The sequence below is a fragment of the Amphiprion ocellaris genome, chromosome 1 (genome assembly GCF_022539595.1).
Source record: "Amphiprion ocellaris isolate individual 3 ecotype Okinawa chromosome 1, ASM2253959v1, whole genome shotgun sequence".
Classification (NCBI taxonomy): Eukaryota; Metazoa; Chordata; class Actinopteri; family Pomacentridae; genus Amphiprion; species Amphiprion ocellaris.
The window spans coordinates 7817535-7840603 of NC_072766.1; the positions used below are offsets into that span (position 1 = coordinate 7817535).

General features: G+C 38.6%; 1 protein-coding gene across 9 annotated transcripts in view; it reads left to right on the forward strand.

Annotated features, from left to right (window-relative positions):
* The first annotated feature begins 12476 nt into the window (after positions 1 to 12476).
* The window catches only part of LOC111565070 (LIM domain only protein 7-like), a 28942-nt gene continuing 18349 nt past the window's right edge, over positions 12477 to 23069 (forward strand). For 8 of the 9 annotated variants that reach the window (XM_023265034.3, XM_055009598.1, XM_055009543.1 and 5 more), the window contains exons 1-6: positions 12477 to 12589; positions 12751 to 12852; positions 17711 to 17781; positions 18321 to 18390; positions 20889 to 20995; positions 21483 to 21513. In XM_023265034.3, coding sequence (XP_023120802.2) covers positions 12536 to 12589; positions 12751 to 12852; positions 17711 to 17781; positions 18321 to 18390; positions 20889 to 20995; positions 21483 to 21513 — 435 coding nt within the window. In that variant the 5' untranslated portion in view covers positions 12477 to 12535. The remainder of the gene's footprint in view (positions 12590 to 12750; positions 12853 to 17710; positions 17782 to 18320; positions 18391 to 20888; positions 20996 to 21482; positions 21514 to 23069) is intronic. The other variant, XM_055009563.1, reaches the window with a different exon arrangement.

Consider the following 23069-nt stretch of genomic DNA (forward strand, 5'->3'; position numbering starts at 1 on the left):
GAATCATTTTCAGTCATTTTTTGTTGTTTGTCTTGCTGAGATATCAAGAGCAAATTACATTTTATCACGGTCTTGTACTATATGTTTTTTAATTGCACAGCTGAAACGTGTACAGTTGTATGTATGTATGTACATGTTGTATATATATATGTGTGTGTGTGTGTGTGTGTGTGTGTGTGTGTGTGTGTGTGTGTGTGTGTGTGTGTGTGTGTGTGTGTGTGTGTGTGTGTGTGTGTCTCTGTCTCCTGGCATCCCTCTCACTGGGAAGTGAACGACACGCTTCAGTTCACCTCGGCAGTTAAAGGGGAGACAAAATGCTGAAGACCTGAGCTGTGTGGGAACACTTTAAATTGACTGATGACGAGACAAAGGCAGCGTGCCAAATATGCAATTTGCAAGTGGCCTACCAGGGTGGCACAATAAGCATGAAAACTGACCTGAATGCGCTAAGTATTAAGTACCATACTAGCTCAGTGTGCTGACCAGTGGCTGTGATGAACCTGCTTTTATCCATCATTTTTATCAACTTGCATTTATTTTGCTTGTAAAACAGTTGGAATTCAAAGATTGATGTGGGAACATCTGGTGCTCAGGAAATTATTAGCTTGAAAATAATTAACTATAGTTGAATAAGAAGTAGGTGCATTACAGAAATTAAAATCCTCAAAAACTAGAGATGCCATGGTATATTCATGGCTATGGATATAAAACCTATTGAGTTGAAGGGGAAAGTTTCCAAAAATGATTGAAGTTAGGGCAAGACTATACTGACCCTAAACACTCCAGTTTGTCACACATCCTGTCTCTGAAATACATCAATTTGTACAACCAAATTTTAACTTAGTAAATGTCTATATGTAAAGTTATTAGATATAGTAATATGCACAAAATGCAACATCCATACTTCCAACTTAAAGATGCCAACAAAAGCAGCAAGAGGAAAAGCTAAGAGATGTTGTTGGTTACGTCTAAACAACAGAAGAGATGGATTGCCAGCAATTCCAAAAGCAACATATTTATGACAACTCAACACTGAGAGTTTGCAAAAATGACTTACGAGAGTGTTTAAGACAGTAATAAAAGGGACAAAGGCCACATTTGGTGGAGATGATGAAAGCACCAGCCATTTTCACCCTGCAGAATGGGATTCATGTGTCACTTCTAGTTGCAACTGACTCATTACTCATCTTTTTTTCATTATTATTTCTATTTTAGTTGCCGTTCGGTTTGCCGCTTTAGTTAGGACTGGGAAAAGGTCATGGTATGGGTGTAATCGAAATTTTCACATCTGGAACAAGCTTCACCATTTTCTTGGTTATTAAAGTGACAAATCCTACTTCATGTCAAAGGGGTGGTGACACCATAACCTTTCTGAAAAGTTCAGAGGTCTTACATGCATTTATTCACATGACCACAAGAGGTCACCTACTTGAATCTACATTGTCTGATCGTAAATACACATTAAAGCCTGGACTGAATTATTTGCCTGTTTTTGGCAGGTTTTTGATTCTTTGAGTTGTGTTGCATTTGCAGACATCACAATCAGAGTATTGTAGCTATTTAAGTTTCCCGTATGCCCTTTTACTACATTTCCTACACACTATGGTAGCCTGTCAAAATGACCTGCGTTTATTGTCCTTGCAGCTAATGCCTGGTGCCAAAGACCGCATGGTGACGGTATGGTATGTCGTCACATGGAGGCACTACACGGGACTGGCAAAGAGTACCTGGCTGTCTTTCAAAGAATAGACCTCTTTCATGGAAGACATTTTGACTGGCAGAGTAGGGAAAGCACAGGTGGAATTAGTGACGGCTCAGTTCCATGAGGTGCCCCAGTAAGCCGTGACAGCGAACCTGCGTGCACAAAAGCAGAACCTGCCTTGAGTGGGATACACGTGTGCTTTTCCTGCTCTCACATGTCAAAATGTCTTGTGTGAAAAGGGTCTATTAGGAAGCTGAAAGCACTAATTACACAGAAAGATGCATCACACAACCTTTCAGAGATCATGGCAAAATTCTCACATCTGCCAGTTTGAAAACGTAAATAAAATCTTGAGTGTTGATGATGTGTCACCTTTCATTTGAACTGAATTTTGACTAGGAATACATGTGCAAACGCGGATACAAAAGCATATATTGATTAATGCATTGTAGTTCTAATATCCTACAGACAAACAAATAGGATGTGAGATTTCAATCTATTTAGAAAATTCAATTTTGTATTGTCACTTGTGGATTTTCATTTGTTTTAGTGATGATGATAACAGCTAAATATTAAAGTTCTACACACAACTATACCGTGAGTGGCAATTTTTTTTTTTATATATATATATATATATATATATATATGTTTATTTTTATTTTTATATATATATATATATATATATATATATATATATATATATATATATATATATATATATATATAAACACACACACAACTCTAAAATGTCGTATTTTTCCGTATATGATGACAATAAAACTATTATTTGGAAAGATTTTCCTCTATATTTCTATGTCAAAATGAAGATGAATTGGTGGTGGGAAGAAGCTTTTTCCCAGCTTCTATCCAGTTCAGTAATGTGTCAGGACGATAGATAGTTTGGGCTGATTTCCCTATTATTGTTAATGACATAAGCTCTGCCCATTTCCTGTTGTTTCATTTTACAACTATTACTGTCCGCCAGCAGTTATTGCAGACACTACAATTTGGGCGTTTTTCAAGAAGAAAATACACAACCAAAACCTTAGCTGTCTGATTTGTTGAAACAAAACCCGTTATACACACACAGCAAGAGGGCATTACAGCAAAGTCTAGAGATCTGGAGATCCTGTCGAGATGTTATCAAAAGAATGCTGCAACCAAAAGGAGCCAAATACATTGAAACCCACAACTGCAGCATACTGCTAGACAAAAATATGAAACAAAAAGCAGAATCAACACTCACAAGACATAATGTTGATTAACTGCCAACAATGCAAACAATCTGGAAGAGAGATAAACTATCCACAACTCAAACTAATTACTACCAACCATTAAAAACTTGATCCAAATGAATTCTTAACCGCTGAAGCACTTTTTGTGACTATGATAAACAATCACAACTAAAAGGCCAGTCAGAAATCAAGCCAAGCCAAACTATTCCAACGAACTATGCACACAAATCTACATTAAGCAGACAAACGACCACAGCATATTATCAACACAGAATAAACAGCAAACAAATAACAATTAATTAAATTTAAAAGAAAACAATGTTACCTCAACATCCGGTGGTGTCATCTGTCTGGCACTGGGAATCCAGGTGAGATTATCAGTTCGTGATAAATCCATTCAGTCATTACAGTAAATATATTCCCCATTTTTTCTGGAACGTTTGATTGGTTCAGTCTCTTTTCTACCCATTAGTGAAGTCAAAAGGATGAATGTCAAAAAAAATTCCTCCACTGAACTCAGATAAAACAGAGATCCTTGTTATTTGGTCCCAGTAAAAAACTAAATCTGCCACCAGCTGGTTTTCTTTAAACCACATCCAGTCTGTTCTTGGTGTCTGATTTGACAGTAATCTGAGGTTTGAGCAGCACCTCAAAGCTTGTCCAATCAGGTTTTATCACCTTAGAAAGATTTAAAAAATACAACCTGTCTTAACTTTTAAAGACACGATAGAGCATTTTACACGCCTGGATTACTCCATCAGCCTTTACCTGCCTGAAACAAAAATCCATTGATCGACTCCACACTGTACAGAACTCAGCTACATAGGCCCTAGCAGGGTTTTCTGTACATCCTCCACCAAAGTGCAGCTAAAACAGGCACTTCTCAGCTTCTCAGCAAATCTCCAGAACACAAAAAAGGGGGGCTGGAGGACACTCTTTAGGTTGCAGCCTTTAACTGTGGGAACTGACTGATGTTTCAGCACGACTGTGTCTTCATCAGACTTAAAGACATGAGGCAAACACATACATCCAACCGAAACCAGTTGCACAAGTGTGATTGGATAATTGGTTAAGGAGGGATGTCACGTGTTCTGACAAGTCAAAATAGTGGGCGTTGCCCTAATCTGTGTCCAAGTGCCACACCCCCAACACCATGCAGCAAACATGGGGACACTGGCCTGTCTTAAAGTGACGAAGGCAGACATACAGAAATCATGGTAAGGCCTTGCATGGCTTTGTTAACAACACTTGTTTGCCTTTTAATACCTTTTGCACCAGGATGCACTTTAAGATCCTTTGTTTTTTCAGGGTATTTGCACTGAAGTTCTGATCTGCCCAATAAAATCAGGTCAGCCAAGTTAGAAAGCTATTTTAATTCCCTTCTTAAAACCTACTTTTATTGAAGAACCTTTCCTGATTTGACTTCAGTTTTTTATCTCCTTTGAATTGTCTTTTTCTTTTTACTCTGCCAAGGAACGGTGGAATAATGTGAGGATTAGCGTATGTTTGTCTGTGAATCTGTCTGTCTGTGAAACATTACTGAAAAACGGAGCAACAGATTTAGATGAAATTTTCAGAGAAGGTCAGAAATGACACAAGGACCAAGTGACTAGATTTTGGCAGCAATGCGGCTTATAATCTGGATCCACAGCTTTGTTAGAGATTTCCCATTGTCAGATATAGCAGCCTGCACTGCGTCGCTATGACCATGATGTGAACACTGTCAGTTACCTGCTGACGATCACATGATTGTGATCCTTTTACAAACTGACTGTGATTTATCAGTTGGAAATCATACAAGGAACAAATGATTAAACTGCGGGCTGTTTCCGAGTCCCATCAATTCCTGCCGCCCGCTACATATTTAGGTCACGCATTGTAGCAAACCCCAGCCAGACACGTTAAGTTCAGCCGTCAGCCTTATTTTGAACACAAATTCACCTTTCTGTCCTTCACTCATTTCTTCACCCTAAGAGCTTGTCCTCATTGCAGCTGCTTCTAAGTTTAAACACATCCTTTGCTAGACAGAAACAGCGTCTTTGGGTGAATTTTTGGACTTTTCGACAGCATCTTTGTCATGTCAAGGAACCGCTTCTTAGATAAACACTTCCTTCACTGGAATGGTGACAAAATAAAAGCCCACAACATTAAAAATACGTCTTCAAAATAAAAGCATGGAAGGAACATGGAAGGTTATTTTAACAGTAGCAAAACAAAGGTTTGCCAAAAGTGATGAACTGATCAACAGACTTTTATAAGAGTAATTTACACGCAATTTGGTATTCATACATAACATGCACATGCATAACACATGCTTGTGCTCAGCGCAAGGTCATTTTTTATTAAAGATTTCATCCGTCGGAAATGATACGTCAACTGAACAGCCTTGGCGGAGTACTGTGCTCTCTGAGTGCTTTTCTAGTTTAAAAAATGTTTCACTCCTTCCAACACTGTGGGTTTTTATACAGCTGTGTTTTTCTCTGCCATCAGAATTAGTACTATTACTGTTGTTAATTTAGACATTTTTTCCTGATGTGAACATATCTTGGCAGATGTTTCAAAGGCAATGCCAGTTTAGTCTGTACAAAAGCAGGAAAAATCATAGGTAAAACAAGTGCAACAGGAAAGATGAAGAAGCCAATGGACACATTAGATCTGTTGTGTAGGACTAGATGTTGATATCCCTTCTTGCATAGATGAGACACCTAAGACACTATGGGATGGTCAGGTGAGTGAGGGCATCCTCTGGGTTATCAAGTGGGCATCCTCCTTCCTTGGTGTTTCACTGATAGGCCCGCAACACCTCCAGAAGGTTCAGCAGTGAATCCCAGCGTCCCAGGTTTACGCCCTAGATGCCATCTACTCACCTGAAGGCCCAGGTGCAGTCCTGTCCCCTCATCCACAGCCACTGACTTCCCTTTTCAGCAACTCTGGAGAGGTCCTTGACTGCCTGCCGGTGGGCTTTCCTGTGTACTCCCATCTCCCAGAGAAGCCTGGATGTCGAGGTGGCTTCGAAGCCTCTGCAGCCTGCTTCAACTGGTCAGACCCTCACCTTCCAGCCTTGCTGATTCGCATCGGCAGGAAGCTCCATATATCTCAGCTTCTTGCGCTCATTGGCCTCCTCTACTGAGCTGTCCCAGGGCACTGTGAGTTCGATGATGTAAACATGCCTAAGCGAAGCTGACCATAGCACCAGGTCTGGTTGCAGGTTGGTGGATGCGATCTCAGGTGGGAAGCAGAGCTTTTGGTCCAAGTCTACGAGCATCCTCCAATTGCAAGCCCCTCTCAACTGCCCAGGATCTTCTCGAGGTGGCAAGACAGGCTCGACCGTCACCCTCCCAGACATATGAGAATAAAACAAGTGCAGAACATCAGAAATCAGTCAAAAGAGAACTGCAAAAAACTACAATTTACTATGTCATCTTGTTGTATCTGGTTAACAGTTACAGGTTCATTTTTATGCAGCCTATAACAACAGGATTTTTTGCACTTATTCCTTGTAAATGTACTGACAGAGTAACACCTCCGGCATGCAAACCAACCACAATCAAAATGTTACACCTCAGGATGAGACATCACAGAATCATGGTAGACTATAGCAAGTCAGAAAAAAAAAATATTTCCAGCTGTTGTGAGTCTACATTTCTTCTTCTTTTTTGGCTGACAGGTTCCCTATAGTAGTGCAACTCTTAAAAGATTAAGGCTCACATGTATATTTGAAAGATTTCTTGAACACCTTCCAAAACAAACTTGTATTACTGCCGTGAAACTGATGAATACTCGATTCAAATCTGTGATGCAACAAGAGGAGATTTCACAGTTTTAGTGATAGGTGCATATTTAGCATTTCTGCGCAGACATCCCATTAAAGCAGTAGAAAGTTCAAGTAAACAATGCAAACATTCCAGAAAAGCAGTCACACGAATGACATAATTTGTATTTCCTTAATTATCTGCACAGAAACTTCACCCGAGAAGTTTTACATCCAAACTTCTTCTAATAACTTTGCTGCTGTAAATAGCAGTCGCTCTAACTGACCCTTGGACAGCAACATACAGCAATTATATCCTAAAGTATTTCTGTTGACGAGACTCGAATATATTGATGAGTTCGCTGAGAGCATCTTCTTAAACATATCAAAGGACACCACTACAAAAGCCCTTTAAAGGCAAACGGAAAGACAAAACAAGATCAATCCTGCCTTTTCCCACAAATGCTCCTCTCTCTTTGGTTCTTTTGAGCTGCAACAGCACAGCTCCGACCCAGAAGTTACATTAAAATGCAATGATAATTGGAGAATTTCCCCGGTGACTGGCACTGCAGAGGAAGCACTCTCAGTGTTATCCCAGCCCACATCCTGTTGTGATAATGTTTCAGACCTTGGCAGAGACAACACACATGAGGCTCTGGGGAGGAAAGGGCAGTGGAGGTGAAGCTAAACTATAAGGCCAAACCATAAGATTAAAGCTGGAAGGGCAATTAAAACCCAATGACAATTAATTATCGGTCTTTAAAATTAAACTATGTTTAGTAGTTTATCAATTAAACATAGTTTAATTTGGAGTTGATTTTATTATAATATTTTGTATTTGTCTTTAGGTTGCATTCATGGCTTTGTCCACTTTAAAAAGAGGAGCACTAACACTGTAGCTCAGTGACCCAGAGGGGTGAAAATCGACACATTAAATCTGTTCTGATGTGACAATCTTGTATATAATATGTATTATCTGTAAATGAATAAGGGCAAGAGATCAGTTTTCAATAGCCAATAAATCCCAATTATTTCTATAGCAAATTACTTAAATTTTTCCTTTTCTAAAATCCACTTCAAGCCATTCACTCACAGTTATGGCCATAATCAGCCGCCTAAGGACAAGATCCTAACATTCTCGCTGTCAGTTCTTCAGTACAGAATTTTAAATTTCCTCGGTTTATTTTAAAAAGAAAAAAAAACGAAAGGCAACAGGTTTATAGGTGACAGCGCACATACCTGGATACTGTGCATATCTCCATGCATACACTGAGAAAGAATTTACAGAGGAAATCATTTTTATAAGCTATACCAAATAAATAAATGCTAATGTTTGTTTCAGTATGCACAATTATCTCTATAAAATATGTAAACGGTTCTTGTAAGGGGAGACTTTTGCCTCTCCGTCTGCCTTTAATGCAGTTCACAGAGGAGCACTGTAGGCAAGCCTTCCAGCTAATGATCTCAGATTTAAGCACCAGGATCCTAATGATTCACTAATGCAGTCTCTGCACTAAGTATAACATGACTACAGAAGCTCTCACTCATTGTGTAAAATAGCCAATATAATATAGTACAGAAGTAATTTGGCTTCGCAGAGAGACATATCAGGTTGATGCCGTGTATATATAAAGTGAGACTGAAGCTAACTGTGTGGTTAAACTGTTGGAGTAGAACTGTATAATGAATTTAACACACACATATTTCATTTGTGTAAGATGCTACTGAAAACACCAAACACCAGCAACAAACAGAAAGAAAACTATTAAAGCGATTTTCTGCTGCTTATATCTAAGCAGGTATTATGTTTTGGAATATGTTTTTTTCAGAATCGTGGTATAGTAGAAAATTTTAATGAATTCACAAAGGTTTTGAGATAATCATTTTCAGTTGCAGAAATTATGCATATGCTGAATGTAAAAAATAAATAAATACAGTTTTACTTAAGACAATACAGCTTTAAAGTAATCCAACTCCAGTAAGAAATTATTTAAATAACTGCTTGATTTTATAATTGCATTTAAAAACTATATATATGAACACTTTGTGTAATCAGTAACCTATCACATCCTGCTTACAGACCTTTGCATTAAACAAGACAGTCATCAAAAATAGCCACGACTTAAAGTTAAAATAATCTAATAGAAATTTATGTTCTCTAAATATTCAAGGCTTTTTATACGTGTATGAGTTTGAATCACTTGGTTTTCAATTCAATCTCTGCACGGAAAATAATGGAAACCAGATGAGCTGTTGATGTTGCATTTATTGATAACAGCAACGATGGTGGACATAATTGAAAACTGAGCATTCTAAGCAGCTTCACATTACTCTTCACCTCACTTTGGACCAGACCCAGGGGAACCGATAAATGGAAAATATTGGAAGGAACTGCTTCATGTGAAGCAAATCAGATTGTCGTCACTGTCCATTTCACTCTGCCCATAACCCCTCCACGCAACCTCCCCACCCACCGAATGACGCGTGCACATGCAGAGTTACAGCATCACCTACTGGCACTCAAATGCAATTTGACAATTACTATTTCCTCAGCTCTGATAAGTTGATGTATTCATAGGAAACTGTGGCATAAGTAAAATGAAAAGCACTTAATCTCTGTACGCTTTTTCTGTCTCTCTCCCTTTTTTGTACATTTCCCTTTTTTTTAACTCTTCAGGCTCATTGTTAGACTTGTTCCTTCTCACAGATAAGATAATGAAAAAGAAATTGCTGGCTGAGAGAACAGAGGTGATGGACGTGTCTTGCAATTCGGAGAGACTTGGTGCACAGGAAAAGTGATACTGGACAAACAAAAAAAGAAAAAAGAAATGAAATGTTATTTTTTTTTCAAATTACTTGGGTTACATTTGTATTCATTATGTATTTATCATAACTCAGATTTTTTACATAGCATATTTGCATCCTTTTTTAATATCAGTTAATATAAATCTATCAAAGAAAAGACCCTTTACCACACGTAACATTATGTACATTACTCAGAATACTAATGTATGCATTTTACTGGGAACTGCTGTTGTTCAGTGTATAATCACTGCATGTTAGAGTTAAAGATTGCAGCTTTTTAGACTTTATTTTAACCTGTCTGTCAAATAGGTGTTCTTGAATAAATACAATAAACATATCATGATGTATTATGTGCAGAATTTGAACAAATCCTCACAGAAGTAAGGATATTGTTTGCACTGTTGTAGCTTACGAGCTGCTCATACTTGGGCTGACACTGACAAATCATATTCCTCCTCTAATCAGCGGATCAGTATGTGCAGCAAACCTTCACACGTAACAGGGAGGATGAGTAGGTCTGTCTCCTCAAGTGTGTCTCTCTTTTGGTTTCAAGATCAAGTAGCAACACATGTACAGGGATGATGCGATGCTATTTGCCTCAGCTGGGGAAGCTCAGAAGAAAAAGCTATGATCGAGATCTCACATAAAGCCAGAACATGTCAGGAATATAACAACTCCAACAGGCAGCACAAAAAGGTGAACAGAACCCTTCACACTTAAATACCACCGTGAATTCTCAGATGTGCAGAGAAGGGGAAGATTCTGGAAGTGTCCTCCTTGAGGCTTCTAAGTGTCCTCTTGTTTTCAGAAATGAATGGAAAATGGTTGAGGAGCATCTGTTGATGTGTCCTTGAGTATATTTCTAAAGATGTCTGATGTGTTTGTTTAACAGTGCATAACTGCTTTTATAACATTTCCGAATATTAAGGACTCTCATTCTCCTATTTAATACTTGCAAAAGTGAGTTAGAGGATTTAGGATTGAAGCGAGAAAAAAGAAGATAATCCCTGTTGTTCTGCTGGAGTATCAGGTGGTGCAGGAAATTATCTTTTAATTTCCCAGGTTTAGCTAATAAGTTGAAGGTGTGTGAAGATTATTGATTCACATAATGTTCTTTCTTCTTAATAAGTATCTCATTAAATTTTCTACAGTGTCCTACACCTCTGCACCTCATTTTACTTTACAATTATGTGATTCCATCACTGCCCTTGTTCTCTATATGCTGTGGTGCAGCTCCTTGGGCATTTGACAGGAAATTGGATTGGAGTAAGCATGTGCTGTAATATAAGATGAGGCCTATCCTCCAGATTCTCATTATGCGTTCAGATGTGTAAAAAAATCGCAAAAGAAAAACAATTTTCTGTTCATAGACAAATGCAGTTCATGTGTGAAAATGAAACTGTTACAGGCTATCCTTCATCACTTCAGTATAAAAGGTGAGCGAGTGAAGAAGAGTCCTGCCCTTGAAGCATTTTGTCATGTGATGCCTACTGAATCAAGCTGCTGCTATCCTTTACAGAAGACGGAAAGAACATGTGGAGATACATAAACTAAAGAAAAAAAAGTGGATTGTTTTATGTCTGTGTCTGTAGCTCTTACAAACATTCCATTTTACACATTTGCCATTGAAATTTTCACCATCTTTAGAACTCAGTGGGTTATATGACTTACATGTCATACACCATAATGGTGGTTGTGAGGTCAAACTACAGATGGATGAGAAAGTAAAAGGAAAACCTCAATCCTTGAACTCTACAGTGAGGGGAGGACATTTTCCTGGCATGTGTGGGTGTCCATAAAGCAAATTGTCAATGCAATCCAATATAGTATTATTATAAGTGCTCATCCTATTACAAAACATCACTCTCTTGATGGGATTGGTCTCTTTGAGGATGACAATACCTCCATCCATAGTGCACAAACAGTTATCAAATGGTTTATTGAGTATAAAAATGAGGTGAATCATATGCTTTGGCCTTCACAGCCACCAAATGTCAACCTAGTTGAACATCTATGGGAGAACGTGGACAAGTCTTCCAACGTCATCATCTAAACAATAAAGGGTGTATATGTTTTAATGTTTTAGACAAATGGTGTTCCATCCCTCCAGTAGACTCCAGAGACTTGGACAATCAATATAAGATTGAACTGAGGCTATTCTGGTGGATAGTTGGATTTCCTTTAGACACCCATCTATAATTGTCTGAAATAACCAGAGAGAAACTAAGCTCAATAAGGGCCACTGAATGCACAGAAACAACAATACGATACAGGCTAATTGTTGGTTGTTGTGTATGATTCAGATGTCACAAAAAATCCAGCAGGCCTTTTTGGTTTGGTCATAAACATTGTGTATTTTCTAGAAATCTGGAGCTTGTAAAGCTTGGTGGTGGCAGTGACATTTTAAGATTAACAAATAATAAAAAAAAAAATCACAAAGTGAGTATTTTATGGAATCCTTTCAGTACTTTAGACAGAATATAAAACATTTTACAACCTTAGACAACAAGTAAGTGTGCATGTAACTGGGTAAGCAAGTAGCTAGGTGAATACGATACTGCATTTTAGGTCTAAAATATGTATAATTTATAATAAATCTTATGATTAAGTAATTTCTCTATAAACACTTACATATAGCCCATAATTTAATTTATTATCTTTTTTTCATCTTTACCCAAGCTTATTATATTTTTATTCATAATTTTGTTGTGTTTTTTTAGTAACCTAATACATTCCCTCTCCTTGTGTGCTACCTATGTGTTTCAAGGTTGCTAAAATAAACTTGCCATGCCTTCAGTAGCCTCATTCAAGCATCCATTAAGCTCTGTGCGTCTGGCACCTTTACGCACAGTGTCGTTGCACTAACAGGCCACCAGAGGGCTGATGAGCCTCTGCAGATCTTCCTCCTGGATCCTCTCGGTTTCACTTCACCCCAAAAACTTATTGTAGTTCTCAGTGGGCGGAGACCTTCACCCAATAAGCGGAACTTGTCAGTGGTGGAAAGTCATTGGCAGAAGTGAGTAGTGTCCAGTGATAAACTGAATGTCAATTAGGGAAGAACTTTCACCGGTGAGCTGCGACGTCCAGGTGCGCAAGGTGACCCAACCAGCTGCTGTTTAATAATATCGCTGTGTGTTTTTAATCAAGCTGCATGGCTTTTCCTTCTGTTTGCTGACTTTAATCGAACTTATTTGCTGGCTCGTGGCGCGCTTTGTGTTTAATTGAACCAAATGTTGCCTCCTTTGCTCTTCCATCAGAGTTGTGCCGTTTTGCTTGTTGAGAAGATTAAGATGGAGTGGCGCCAGCAGACCAGTGTCAGCTGTGCAGACGCGTTCAGCGAGGCTCAGCGCTGGATTGAGGTACATGGTTCACTTTAATCACTATTTTTCTCCCCTCTCTCTCTCTTCTTGATTTGTTCCAGAGATGTGTAGCCGTTTGCTGCTCCTTTTCATGTATTCCGCTGCTAATAGATGTGAAGATTTGGTCATTTAACCTGTTGTGCATAAATGAATGTTTTGTGGAAATCATCTCAGCCATGAAAAGTCACCTTTGTGCAGTTTATGCTTATATTTTAGTAAATGAGTCGCTCTTAAATCCAAAGTGAGGCCAGTTTACAGGCTTATCTTTGAGTCAACATGTAAATCAAACCATGATAAGGCTCAGGTAAGAGTTTGTCTCCTGTCTAACTGAGAATCCTCTGCTGTTGGTTAGATAGAAATAATTTGACTGCAGGGCTTCAGAGGGAAATTCAAGTGGAGGAAAGTTAGATAATTGGTTAATGTTTAAAATAAATAAAAGTGACTGCATGCATTCTACTGTGAGGTCTGGTTTCTGCTACCTGAGTGGATGTAATGCATAGGTTAAATCTTGCACATGACTGTGGCACACAGCCTTTGTCATGCATCCTTTTTGTTGTGGAGGATGTGGTTTTATAGCACAGCGTGGGTTGGTGCCTCTTCTGTCTGGGCTCTGTGCAAGGTGCAATATTTAAATCATAACCAGTGAATACAACTTGTAGACTGCGGACCACTGAATTTAGACCAACTCCAAATGGGACCATTAATGTCACTTGTGTCTGAGTAGATCATTATGAGAATTTCATCCACAGCTCTCCTGGCAGAACGCCCATGCCAATTTCTACCCGTCTATTTTACCGCACTGACAGATGAAAGATTGTGTGATGAGGTGTGTGTGTGTGTTAGACAGGAGGGAAGCAAGGCATGCTACTTTTAAAAGGTGTCATCGACTCTTCCTTGCACCGCATCACAATAGGAATGTGTTTGCACTAATACTCCCTGCTACAGGTTGCAGGACAACAAGCATCCATAATATTAGACCTTCCATATTCATCATTAGCACCGCACCAGCCACAATTATTTGAAAATATTTGCTTAATGCTGACTGGACTCGAGGAGAAATAAGAATGGATTGGCCTCTTCTACATTATGTAAACAGGCAATTTAGTTTGCAGCACAGTGCAGCTTTTTCTGTTTTAGAAAAATGCCCATCTGTTCCTAAAAAAGAAGATGAATACAGTCCTTTAATTTTAACTAGGCTGCAACCAAGAATTGTTACCATTACTTATTAGTTTTACAATTAATTGTTTTGTCTGTAAAATGTCACGGGTGACATTAATGGCTTCAATTCTTCACATTGAAAAACCTACAGCTGACAAATGTTTGGCAATTTTGCTCAGTTTCGTTGCAGACTAGTTTAATGCTCTTTTTTTCCCCACCCTGGATGATAAAATGAATTAATTTGATCCTTTAGGATTTCAGAAACTCTCTTTAACAAATGAAGCAGTCTGGAGAAGTTTGAAAGCCACACTTAAGAACATGAGGTTTAAATTCATTTTAATCTGTGGTTTCTTAGGGGCTATTGTGGGTTTTCTTTTTTTGAGATGACCAATTAAAGTTTGCTGCTACTGAACAGACAATGCAGCACAGTACCACATTGTGTTGTAGTGTGTTAACCTTGCAATGCATTGTTTGTCTGATTCCACTGAGAAGCATCCAGTCCATGCCCAGTGCCCAGCTCTACTAAAAACGAATTGTGATTGTGGATTCCTGGGGGGACTAATTAGTGAGAAGAATAGCCTTTTGGGACTCTCTGTTAGTTATGGAGCCGAAACTTAATAGTCCCATTTTTATGTCCTCATTACAAAACCCCCCTTGCCTTGTGCTTGTTCCTGCCATGTACAATCATTTAGGTTATGTTGTGTTCTTTGTTTTGACCAAAAACATCTTTTGAATGTTTGTGGGAATACTCGTCTGCGTACATTTTTTATGGCTTTTTGTGCTTTTAGATATTTTGTAATTATTCGCTTTTATGCTGCAGCTGGAGAAATTTTGGGAGTTATCTGAGGCAAAAATCTTAATGATACCTAACTCCCTTAATTCACTTTACTTAGTTTTACAGTCGACAGGAACAACTACAGAAATAATGGAATGCATGCATTATGAACTAAGAGATTATTTTTAATTAGGTTCAACCAGAACTATATTTTCCTTATTTTTGAGATGGTTGTTGTTTTACTAACTACCGCTGAACAGCTTTATATTAGCAGGAGGGCATAAAGGGCCAGCTCCTTCTTCTGCTCTCATAAGGACAAACTCTGTTGTAACCTTTACTGAAACTGAATATTTATGTCTACTTATCAACTAATAGGTAATGATCCCAAACATTGCAACCACCCCTGCCTGTTGGTCTTTTGTGTGCTGTCGAAAGTTTACTTTAACTACTGTTAGTAGGACATCTTTTATGTCCTGTAAGTTACAAGGAGCAGCAGCTGTGGATGAAACTCGTTCCATCATATTCCCCAGCACTAGGAATCAACTAATATGGGATTTTCAGGGCCGGTGCCACTTATCATTAATCAGGAAAGCCTGATAACTGATGTACATTGAATAGCAGGGACCCTGTCAATCAAATCTAGGCTTTTTCATTAATGATGATTAGAATAACTAAATATGGCCACTGGCATTGGGAGTGCTGATGTCAGGGCATTGCAGGGTACAAGAATGATCTGTTCAATTTATTGTGAAATCAGCTGACTGAGATTGAACAGTTTGTCTGTTGTTGTTACGTTGTCTGTTCTTCTCTGATTTGTTTATCTTTATATGTCCCATCACTTTGATTGCCCAGTAAGGCCCAGATCTTTACATAATATTTCTCATTGTTTTCTAGACACTGTTTCTGGGAATAATCTGTGGCTGCCTTCTTACTTAACTGCTCACAGTTAGCATAGCTTTAGTCACCGTTAAGTAGCTAATTTCAAACAGCGAAGACTTGAATTCCTTGTTCAGTTGTTGTATGTTGTCTCTACTGTGGAGAGAATCATGTGATGAAAGAGTGACTACAGACAGAGGCAGCTGCAGTAGATCCAAAGTAGTACATATGACTTATCGATCATCTGTTCATACAAAATAAGATACAGATAATCGATAAAATGCCAAATATTAGCCCTGGTAATGAAGTTTGTCAGTCCTCGCACAATCCACGCTGTTTATAGGTACCGTATTTTCGCGACCATAAGGCGCACCGTATTAAAAGGCGCAGTCTCAGTTCCGGGTGCTATTTCTGTATTTAACACATACATAAGGCGCACCGGATTATAGAGCGCGTGCATGGTAAAACATACCTGTACTAGCTTAAAACATGCATGCTAGCGTGTGTTTTAAAAAAGGCAGCGGAAGCAAAACTGAGTTCAGTTGTACTTTATTGAAGTATTTAGCAATGTTTTCACGTTGTTTTTTGATCAATCCTCATTCACAAATCCATCAAAGTCCTCATCTTCTGTATCCGAAATGAACAGCTGGGCTAGTTCTCCATGGAACACGCCAGGTTCCCGCTCGTCATTGTCAGAGTCAGTCTCGTTGCCGTGCGGCTCCTCATAAATGATGCCGGCTTTTGCGAGAGCTCGAACAACAGTGCAAGCAGACACGTTAGCCCAAGCATCCGCAATCCATTCACAAATTGTGGCGTAACTCGCCCGGCGCTGCCTCCCAGTCTTAGTAAAACTGTGTTCGCCATCTGTCATCCATCGCTCCCACGCCGTTCGCAACTTCACTTTGAACGCCCTGTTTACACCGATGTCCAGCGGTTGGAGTTCCTTCGTCAAGCCTCCCGGAATGATAGCAAGCTCCGAGTTCATTTGCTGCACTTGGTTTTTCACAGCGGCTGTGAGATGGACGCGCATGGAGTCACAGATCAACAGGGACGGTGACGCCAAACCCATGTTGTTTTGCATAATGCACGTACCGGCACTATATACCAACTGGGGGCGTGTCTTTAGCGTCTTCTTTCACGCCCACACTTCCCCCTTTAACGTTCTCATGCCGTCCTCTGTCACGTCCTCCTTTTCTCTATATAAGCAGCGTGTCAGCAGGAAATGCTCTCAGTCAGTCAAGCGGAGCTGATCAAAGTCACACAATAACATTTACACATTTTGGAACTCGGCGCACACATAAGACGCACCGCATTATAAGGCGCTCCGTCCATTTTGGAGAAAATTTAAGACTTTTAAGTGCGCCTTATGGTCGCGAAAATACGGTACTTGCTAGTTGGCTGGAAGCGTCTATAGACTGTTCATCTCGCATAGCCAGATCATTCTGCAGCACAGAATGGTCTGACTGCACCTCATCTTTATCCTGCTACAGGGGAAAAGTACTGGCTTTTTAAAAATTCAACCAATCAGTCATCTTTGGTGGAGCTAAGCCAGAGATGGAGCAACAGTGTCCTCTCAAAACACAGACAGGTGAACCATTTTGGGACAACATTTGCACAACTTGCCAAAAAAACTTTGCAGAAGTTTAAATTTTCAGTGTGAAGGTGTTAGCCTAGAGGTTATGTGATCATTTTGTAACAGTAACATATAGATAGATAGACAGCTGCCACTTGAATACAATATTACAGTACTTGAGCTTCCTACTAGTCATTTAGTGTGGACAGCACTTATTAAGATGCGATAGTTTGTCAAATGCATGCATGCAAATATAACTACACTTGTGCACGTCCCATTGCAGTGCCAGTTTTATTGTGTGGAGAAGTGCTTGTCACCTTTAGGTGTTTGGAGATGATGTCTGACGTCCAGCTGTGTGTTTGAAAGCACTCTGAAAGACATCAATCTCACCAGTGAAGTACAAAAAGCAAAGAAACTTAAAAGCAGTACTGGTCAATGAATAAACCAAATGGTGTTTGTGTGTTTGTTTACTGCAGGAAGTGACTGGAAAATCATTCGGGTCAGACAACTTCCGCGCCGCCTTAGAGAACGGGGTCCTGCTTTGTGAGTGAGTAATGATGTGTTTTTCAACTTTAATGAGGTCACGCTTCTATCTCAAAGAATCAAAGTCAACATGAATTATCATGCAAACCTGTGATTGGCCGTCAGATAACACTTTTTTGTACGACAGCTTTTTGTTTTTGTATCATCTTCTGTGAAGCTTAGGTCATTTTCTACAAAGCACACTTTAAATACATGCTGACTTTAATAACATCAGCTAATAGTTACAAAAAAGCAATGAGGTGGGCAAGGCATTTGTTAGAAAGTAAAAGCTAGCAGGTAAGTCCAGAAGTTGGTTATAAGAGCTAGCTCGAAGTTTGTGTTTCTTTTATTTAGGATGCAATCTTGACCTTTTTTTTTTTTTTTTTTGTATTTAAATTTATTTTTATGTAATCTCTTTATTGAAAATTTAATTCAAGATTATAGAGTCCCGCTTCTCTTTTGAGGAATGGAACCTTGCCGATACTGTGTATAGATGCTGGTTATCTGATACATGCAGCTGCAATATTTCTAATCTCTTTGCTAATTTATTGTTTCCACTAATAGCCTAATAAACCAGTTGAAACCTGGCATCATCAAGAGAGTGAACAGACTTTCTACTCCCATCGCCGGCCTGGTGAGTGTTAGACGTTACACTTCAGCCATCTGATGCATGCGTGTGTGTGTGTTTAGTCTGGATGCATAAGAAAATAAGATGACACCTGCTAGCCAGGAAGTGTTGACACACTGTGTGGTTTCCTGTTAAAGGCACAGCGAGACGGTTTGAATGAACCTGAAACTGCATTTCAGTGCGACAGTCTAACTGCTGATGTGAAGTTTTTTATTTTTATTGGACATCAATGCAAATGAAGACTGTTTCTTTTTTAAATTTGTTTATTTATTTATTTTAGCTTCGGGCTGTGATTCACTGGCTTCATACAAGTACAATTGCCTAAACTGCCCAAAGCAAGAGCAGGGAAAGATCAATTGCAGCCTCCCATTAGGGGCCAATAAATAGACAGACCCCAACAGTGGATGCATGACTGGTGGTGATGGTGGGATGTGAGATGCAGAGGCAGCCCAGAATCAGCAGTTACTATGACAGCCTAAAGGGTCATACTCATGGTTTTGCATGTTAATCATGCGTTTAATCTATATACTAAAAATTAAAAATATGCTTTAAATAAATGCTTATATTTAACATAGGTAGCAATATTGATTTTCTGCCCCTGAAATATCCATTTAAGTAAGTACAGAATAAATACCCTCCAGCTTTCAGTGGCATTGTTAATTACAGTGTCTGTTTATCTTATTTTAGGTCAGTTTTTAGTATTTATGCATAGGAATTGGAACTGTCATATATTACAAAAATGCAAAATTTGTTATAGGAGGTTGCTGAAGCATTTTCTTACCAACCCTCTCCAGTTAAGTAAGTGAGGGCTTATAGTTATAGTGCAGCTCAATGATTTACTATTGTCAGAAATCACGGTGGGTTGTAGAAGTAGCTGTGGTCTTTTGTGAACAATCAGCCAAGCACAATCTGGTATCGTTTAGCTACGTCATATGTTCTCACCGCGGAGCTTAAAATAGAGATTTGATTGAATTGGATAAAATTGGTTGTGATCAGCTAGGATTTAGTGCAATAGATGAATTAGTATAAAATGGGGCAACTTAACCAGCTAACAAAGGTATAGAAAGGTATAGACTGGTGCCTTTTTTTATTTTCTAAGTAACTGTCTAAAATTAGCTTATTTTAACACTCAGCATGTTTAAGCAAGCAGGTGTGATTTCTACAATCAAAATAGCCAGTTTCCATAATAAATGATCATCATATGTCATTACCGTAGCTAATAGTCTGTTACAGGCTTTGTTGTGTCAGTTTTAACAGATAATTATTGATAAACCAGGAATTGATCACAACAGGGACTGCGTTTGAGAAATCCTACATGGGTCACTATATAATTGAGGGACTTTTGAAGTCATTGGGATATACCTTGTGTATGTTTTTTCTGAAAAGTAAAAGAAACGAATATTTTTTTTTATGTTCATTATGATCATGTCTTTACAAATTCCATCATTATTCATTATGGAAACAATCACTTATTAATAAAAAATGGCTGGATACCACTAAAATGTCAATTCAACCCCAGGAAGAATAGCTGCTGCCTTGCAAAAGCTAATAGGGGATCTTAATAAAACAAACAAATAACCATCCAAATTTAATAACAACCACCTTCTAATTGTCTAAACAATAATAAAATGAGCTTATTCAAACATTGTTTCAATTGTGTTATTTTTGTTAAGTTGAGATAATCATGATATATTTCTTTTTTGGCAGTATATCAATTATATATGAAAAAAAAACTGTATCTGCTTCCAAGAAATCACTTTCAGCTAAGTTAGCCATTACAAAAACACCTCTCAAGGAAGTGTGTTAATTCCAGATCACATGACCTGCTCCACATGATGTCATTTCCTCCTGAAGGAAATACAGGCAAGAAACCATGGCTTTCTTAGTTATTTAATATAAAGTAGTGTGTGAGTCAAGTGTGGATTTATGGCATGTCAACAGGTTTACTACAATATTTCAATTTTACTCAGTTATATATTATATTTAGAAGAATTTGTCTCTAAAAATCCCATGTGGTGTTTGGTTATAGGTGGCTATGTTGATTTTAGGCCTGAAAACGGCAAAAATGTCAACTATGATACCTGTCAAGTATGTTACAAAAACTCCCGCAATTATATATTGACCCATTTGTTTGCTTTAGATTATGCAGATTCAACTGTGCAAAGTTGGTAGTGGCATTTTTGCAAACTCACCCAACATTAAGATAAGATAAACTTCACTGATCTCTTGCCAGATACCCTTACATGTTACAGCAGATAGATACAAATGAAGCATGGGAGAAGCAAGATAAGAAATACAAAAGCACAATATTGCTAAGAATAATGATATATTAAAGACTATGTGCACCTTTAACATGTGCAGATGAGGCATGATGAATTTATATATGGGTATGTACAGGAATGACAAACTCTGGATGATCGCAGAAAGCGACATCTAATTTTTCAGTTTTTTCACTGTTTCTTCAACTTATTCCCTTTGCTGTCCCTGTGACTTTGATACTTCAGGATAATGTCAGTGTGTTCCTGAAAGCCTGTGGGAAACTGGGACTGAATGACTCACAGCTGTTTCATCCAGGGGACCTGCAGGACCTGTCGACTCGTGTCACACTCAGGTAAAGTTGTCTTCAACAAGACGAAGTGAAGATACAAACTTGTGTGCTAACACAGTTTGTTTTTCAGTAGTTGTTTACCATAGCTGATCAAATACATCAGCAGTGTCTGAAACATATTTTCAGAATTGGCCGTGCTTAGTGCTTTTTACACTCTCTTCAATACTTGTGTTTAAATATGTTAACAGAATATGAATAAGCTGCTTTGCATTGATGAAGTTATGAAGTTTGCCTGACAAGTTTCCCATTAATATGAGCAGGCAGCCTGGTCGCTGTAAAACCCGATAAGTAGCTGATTAGTAGAGGTTTGCAAATGAGAAAGCTTGAGATATTTCTGAGTTGTACTGTTTCCCTGAACAGCTCTCTATCTGGCTGCCATTTATTGCTTTTTTAGTGATGCAACTGTGTGCACAGTCAAAATGCAAATTGCAAAAAGAGAGCCATCACTCTTCTATACAGGCATTTATTTCTGTCTTTACTTTCATCTTAGGCGAGATGAAAGCACCAGACGACTCAAAAATGTAAGTTTATGTGTATTCTTCTGTCATTCATGTATTTTCTTGGTTGTCTCTCTTGGACCGGGTGTTATAAAACCTTAAGGCAGCTGTGTCCTGCTCTACTTCACCTAGTAACACTGAATTTACTTGTGAGATACTCAGTGGTCAACATACTATTTATCAACCCAATTACAAGTAGCTGTAGGGCAAAGATGGTAGCTCCTGATGCTGCTGCCAGAATCCCATCAGCATCAAGACTCGTCCAGAATCAGAGTGATGATGGTTAAGGGGGTTGTTTTTGTTGATTTGAGTTTGAGGCATATCCCAATAATCTTGCACTTAACCCCAGTTACTCTGTGCCAAAATGCACTCCTGGGTTTTGTTTTTGCTCCTTAAACTGTGTCTGAAAGCAGCTGTCTGTGGTGAGTGTGTGTGTGTGTTTTGTCTGTATGGAACATGTGAGTACTGTATATGTACACGCTTGTGTGCACTGCTGGTATTTTTACATGTTTCGAAGCTTATCAGCATGTTTGGTTATCTGGGTAGCCTCATTTGAATCACACAATAGCTGAAAACTTGGACTCAATAATGAGGCTGTTCGTCAGAGTGCTCTCTCTCTCTGTCTCTCTCTCTCTCTCGCTCTCGCTCTCTCTCTCTCTCTCTCTCTCTCTCTCAAATGGGTGTAGCCTTTTTCTTTGAATTAACCAATTAGGGTCAATTTGCTCCCATTGAAATCCACAGTATTTTTCCATTCAGGTTTCCAACCAGATGCACAAATAGTTGAAGCTGAGTTATTCATACAGTAAATTTTGAATACGCAAAACAGAGCAGAGAACTGTTAGTATATGGCAGTCATGATGCCAATACACCACCACCACCACACCCCCTCAAAAAAGATTAGTCAGATTGAGAGTATTTATTTTGAAGGAACATTATTTAACCTTGATCAGCTTAATTATTATTGTTCAGCCAAGCACATCAATTCTTGGCCCATTTAAATCCTTTATGTTGCTGTATTCAACCCTGGAGGTCCAATCAGCCCAACGCTTGTCTGCATGAAACCAAAAGATGGTCAAACCTTTGAGAGTGAGCAAAAAAACCATAACATACATGCAAACTTGGATGATTTAAGACCCTTTTGTACATGTGCATCTCTTTGTATTGTTCAAAGCTACAGTATGCACAGCATCTGCGATAAAGCAGCCAAATTAACTAATGTTGCTGTTGGAGCAGATATATTGGCATAATGATCAGTGTTTACACACATTGTTTAATATTGTGTGCATTGTTTGAACGATTATTAATCTGTCTCTCTTACTTTATTCATATCTAAAAATATATAAAGCTTTCTTGCAAAGCATTGATGGCAAGACTTTCTGAGTTATTTAATGGCTCCTGCAGAATATAAATAAAGTCATACATGGAAAATATCAAATTAACCTGCGATGACCTGTTGCATACAGTTGAATGATTCCCTTGTCATGACTTAGATGGCTTACTGGTACAGAATAATGAACACATGCTGCCCTGTGCTTATGACTGACAAGAGCTCTTGCATTTTCTCAGCTTTTACAGCTTAG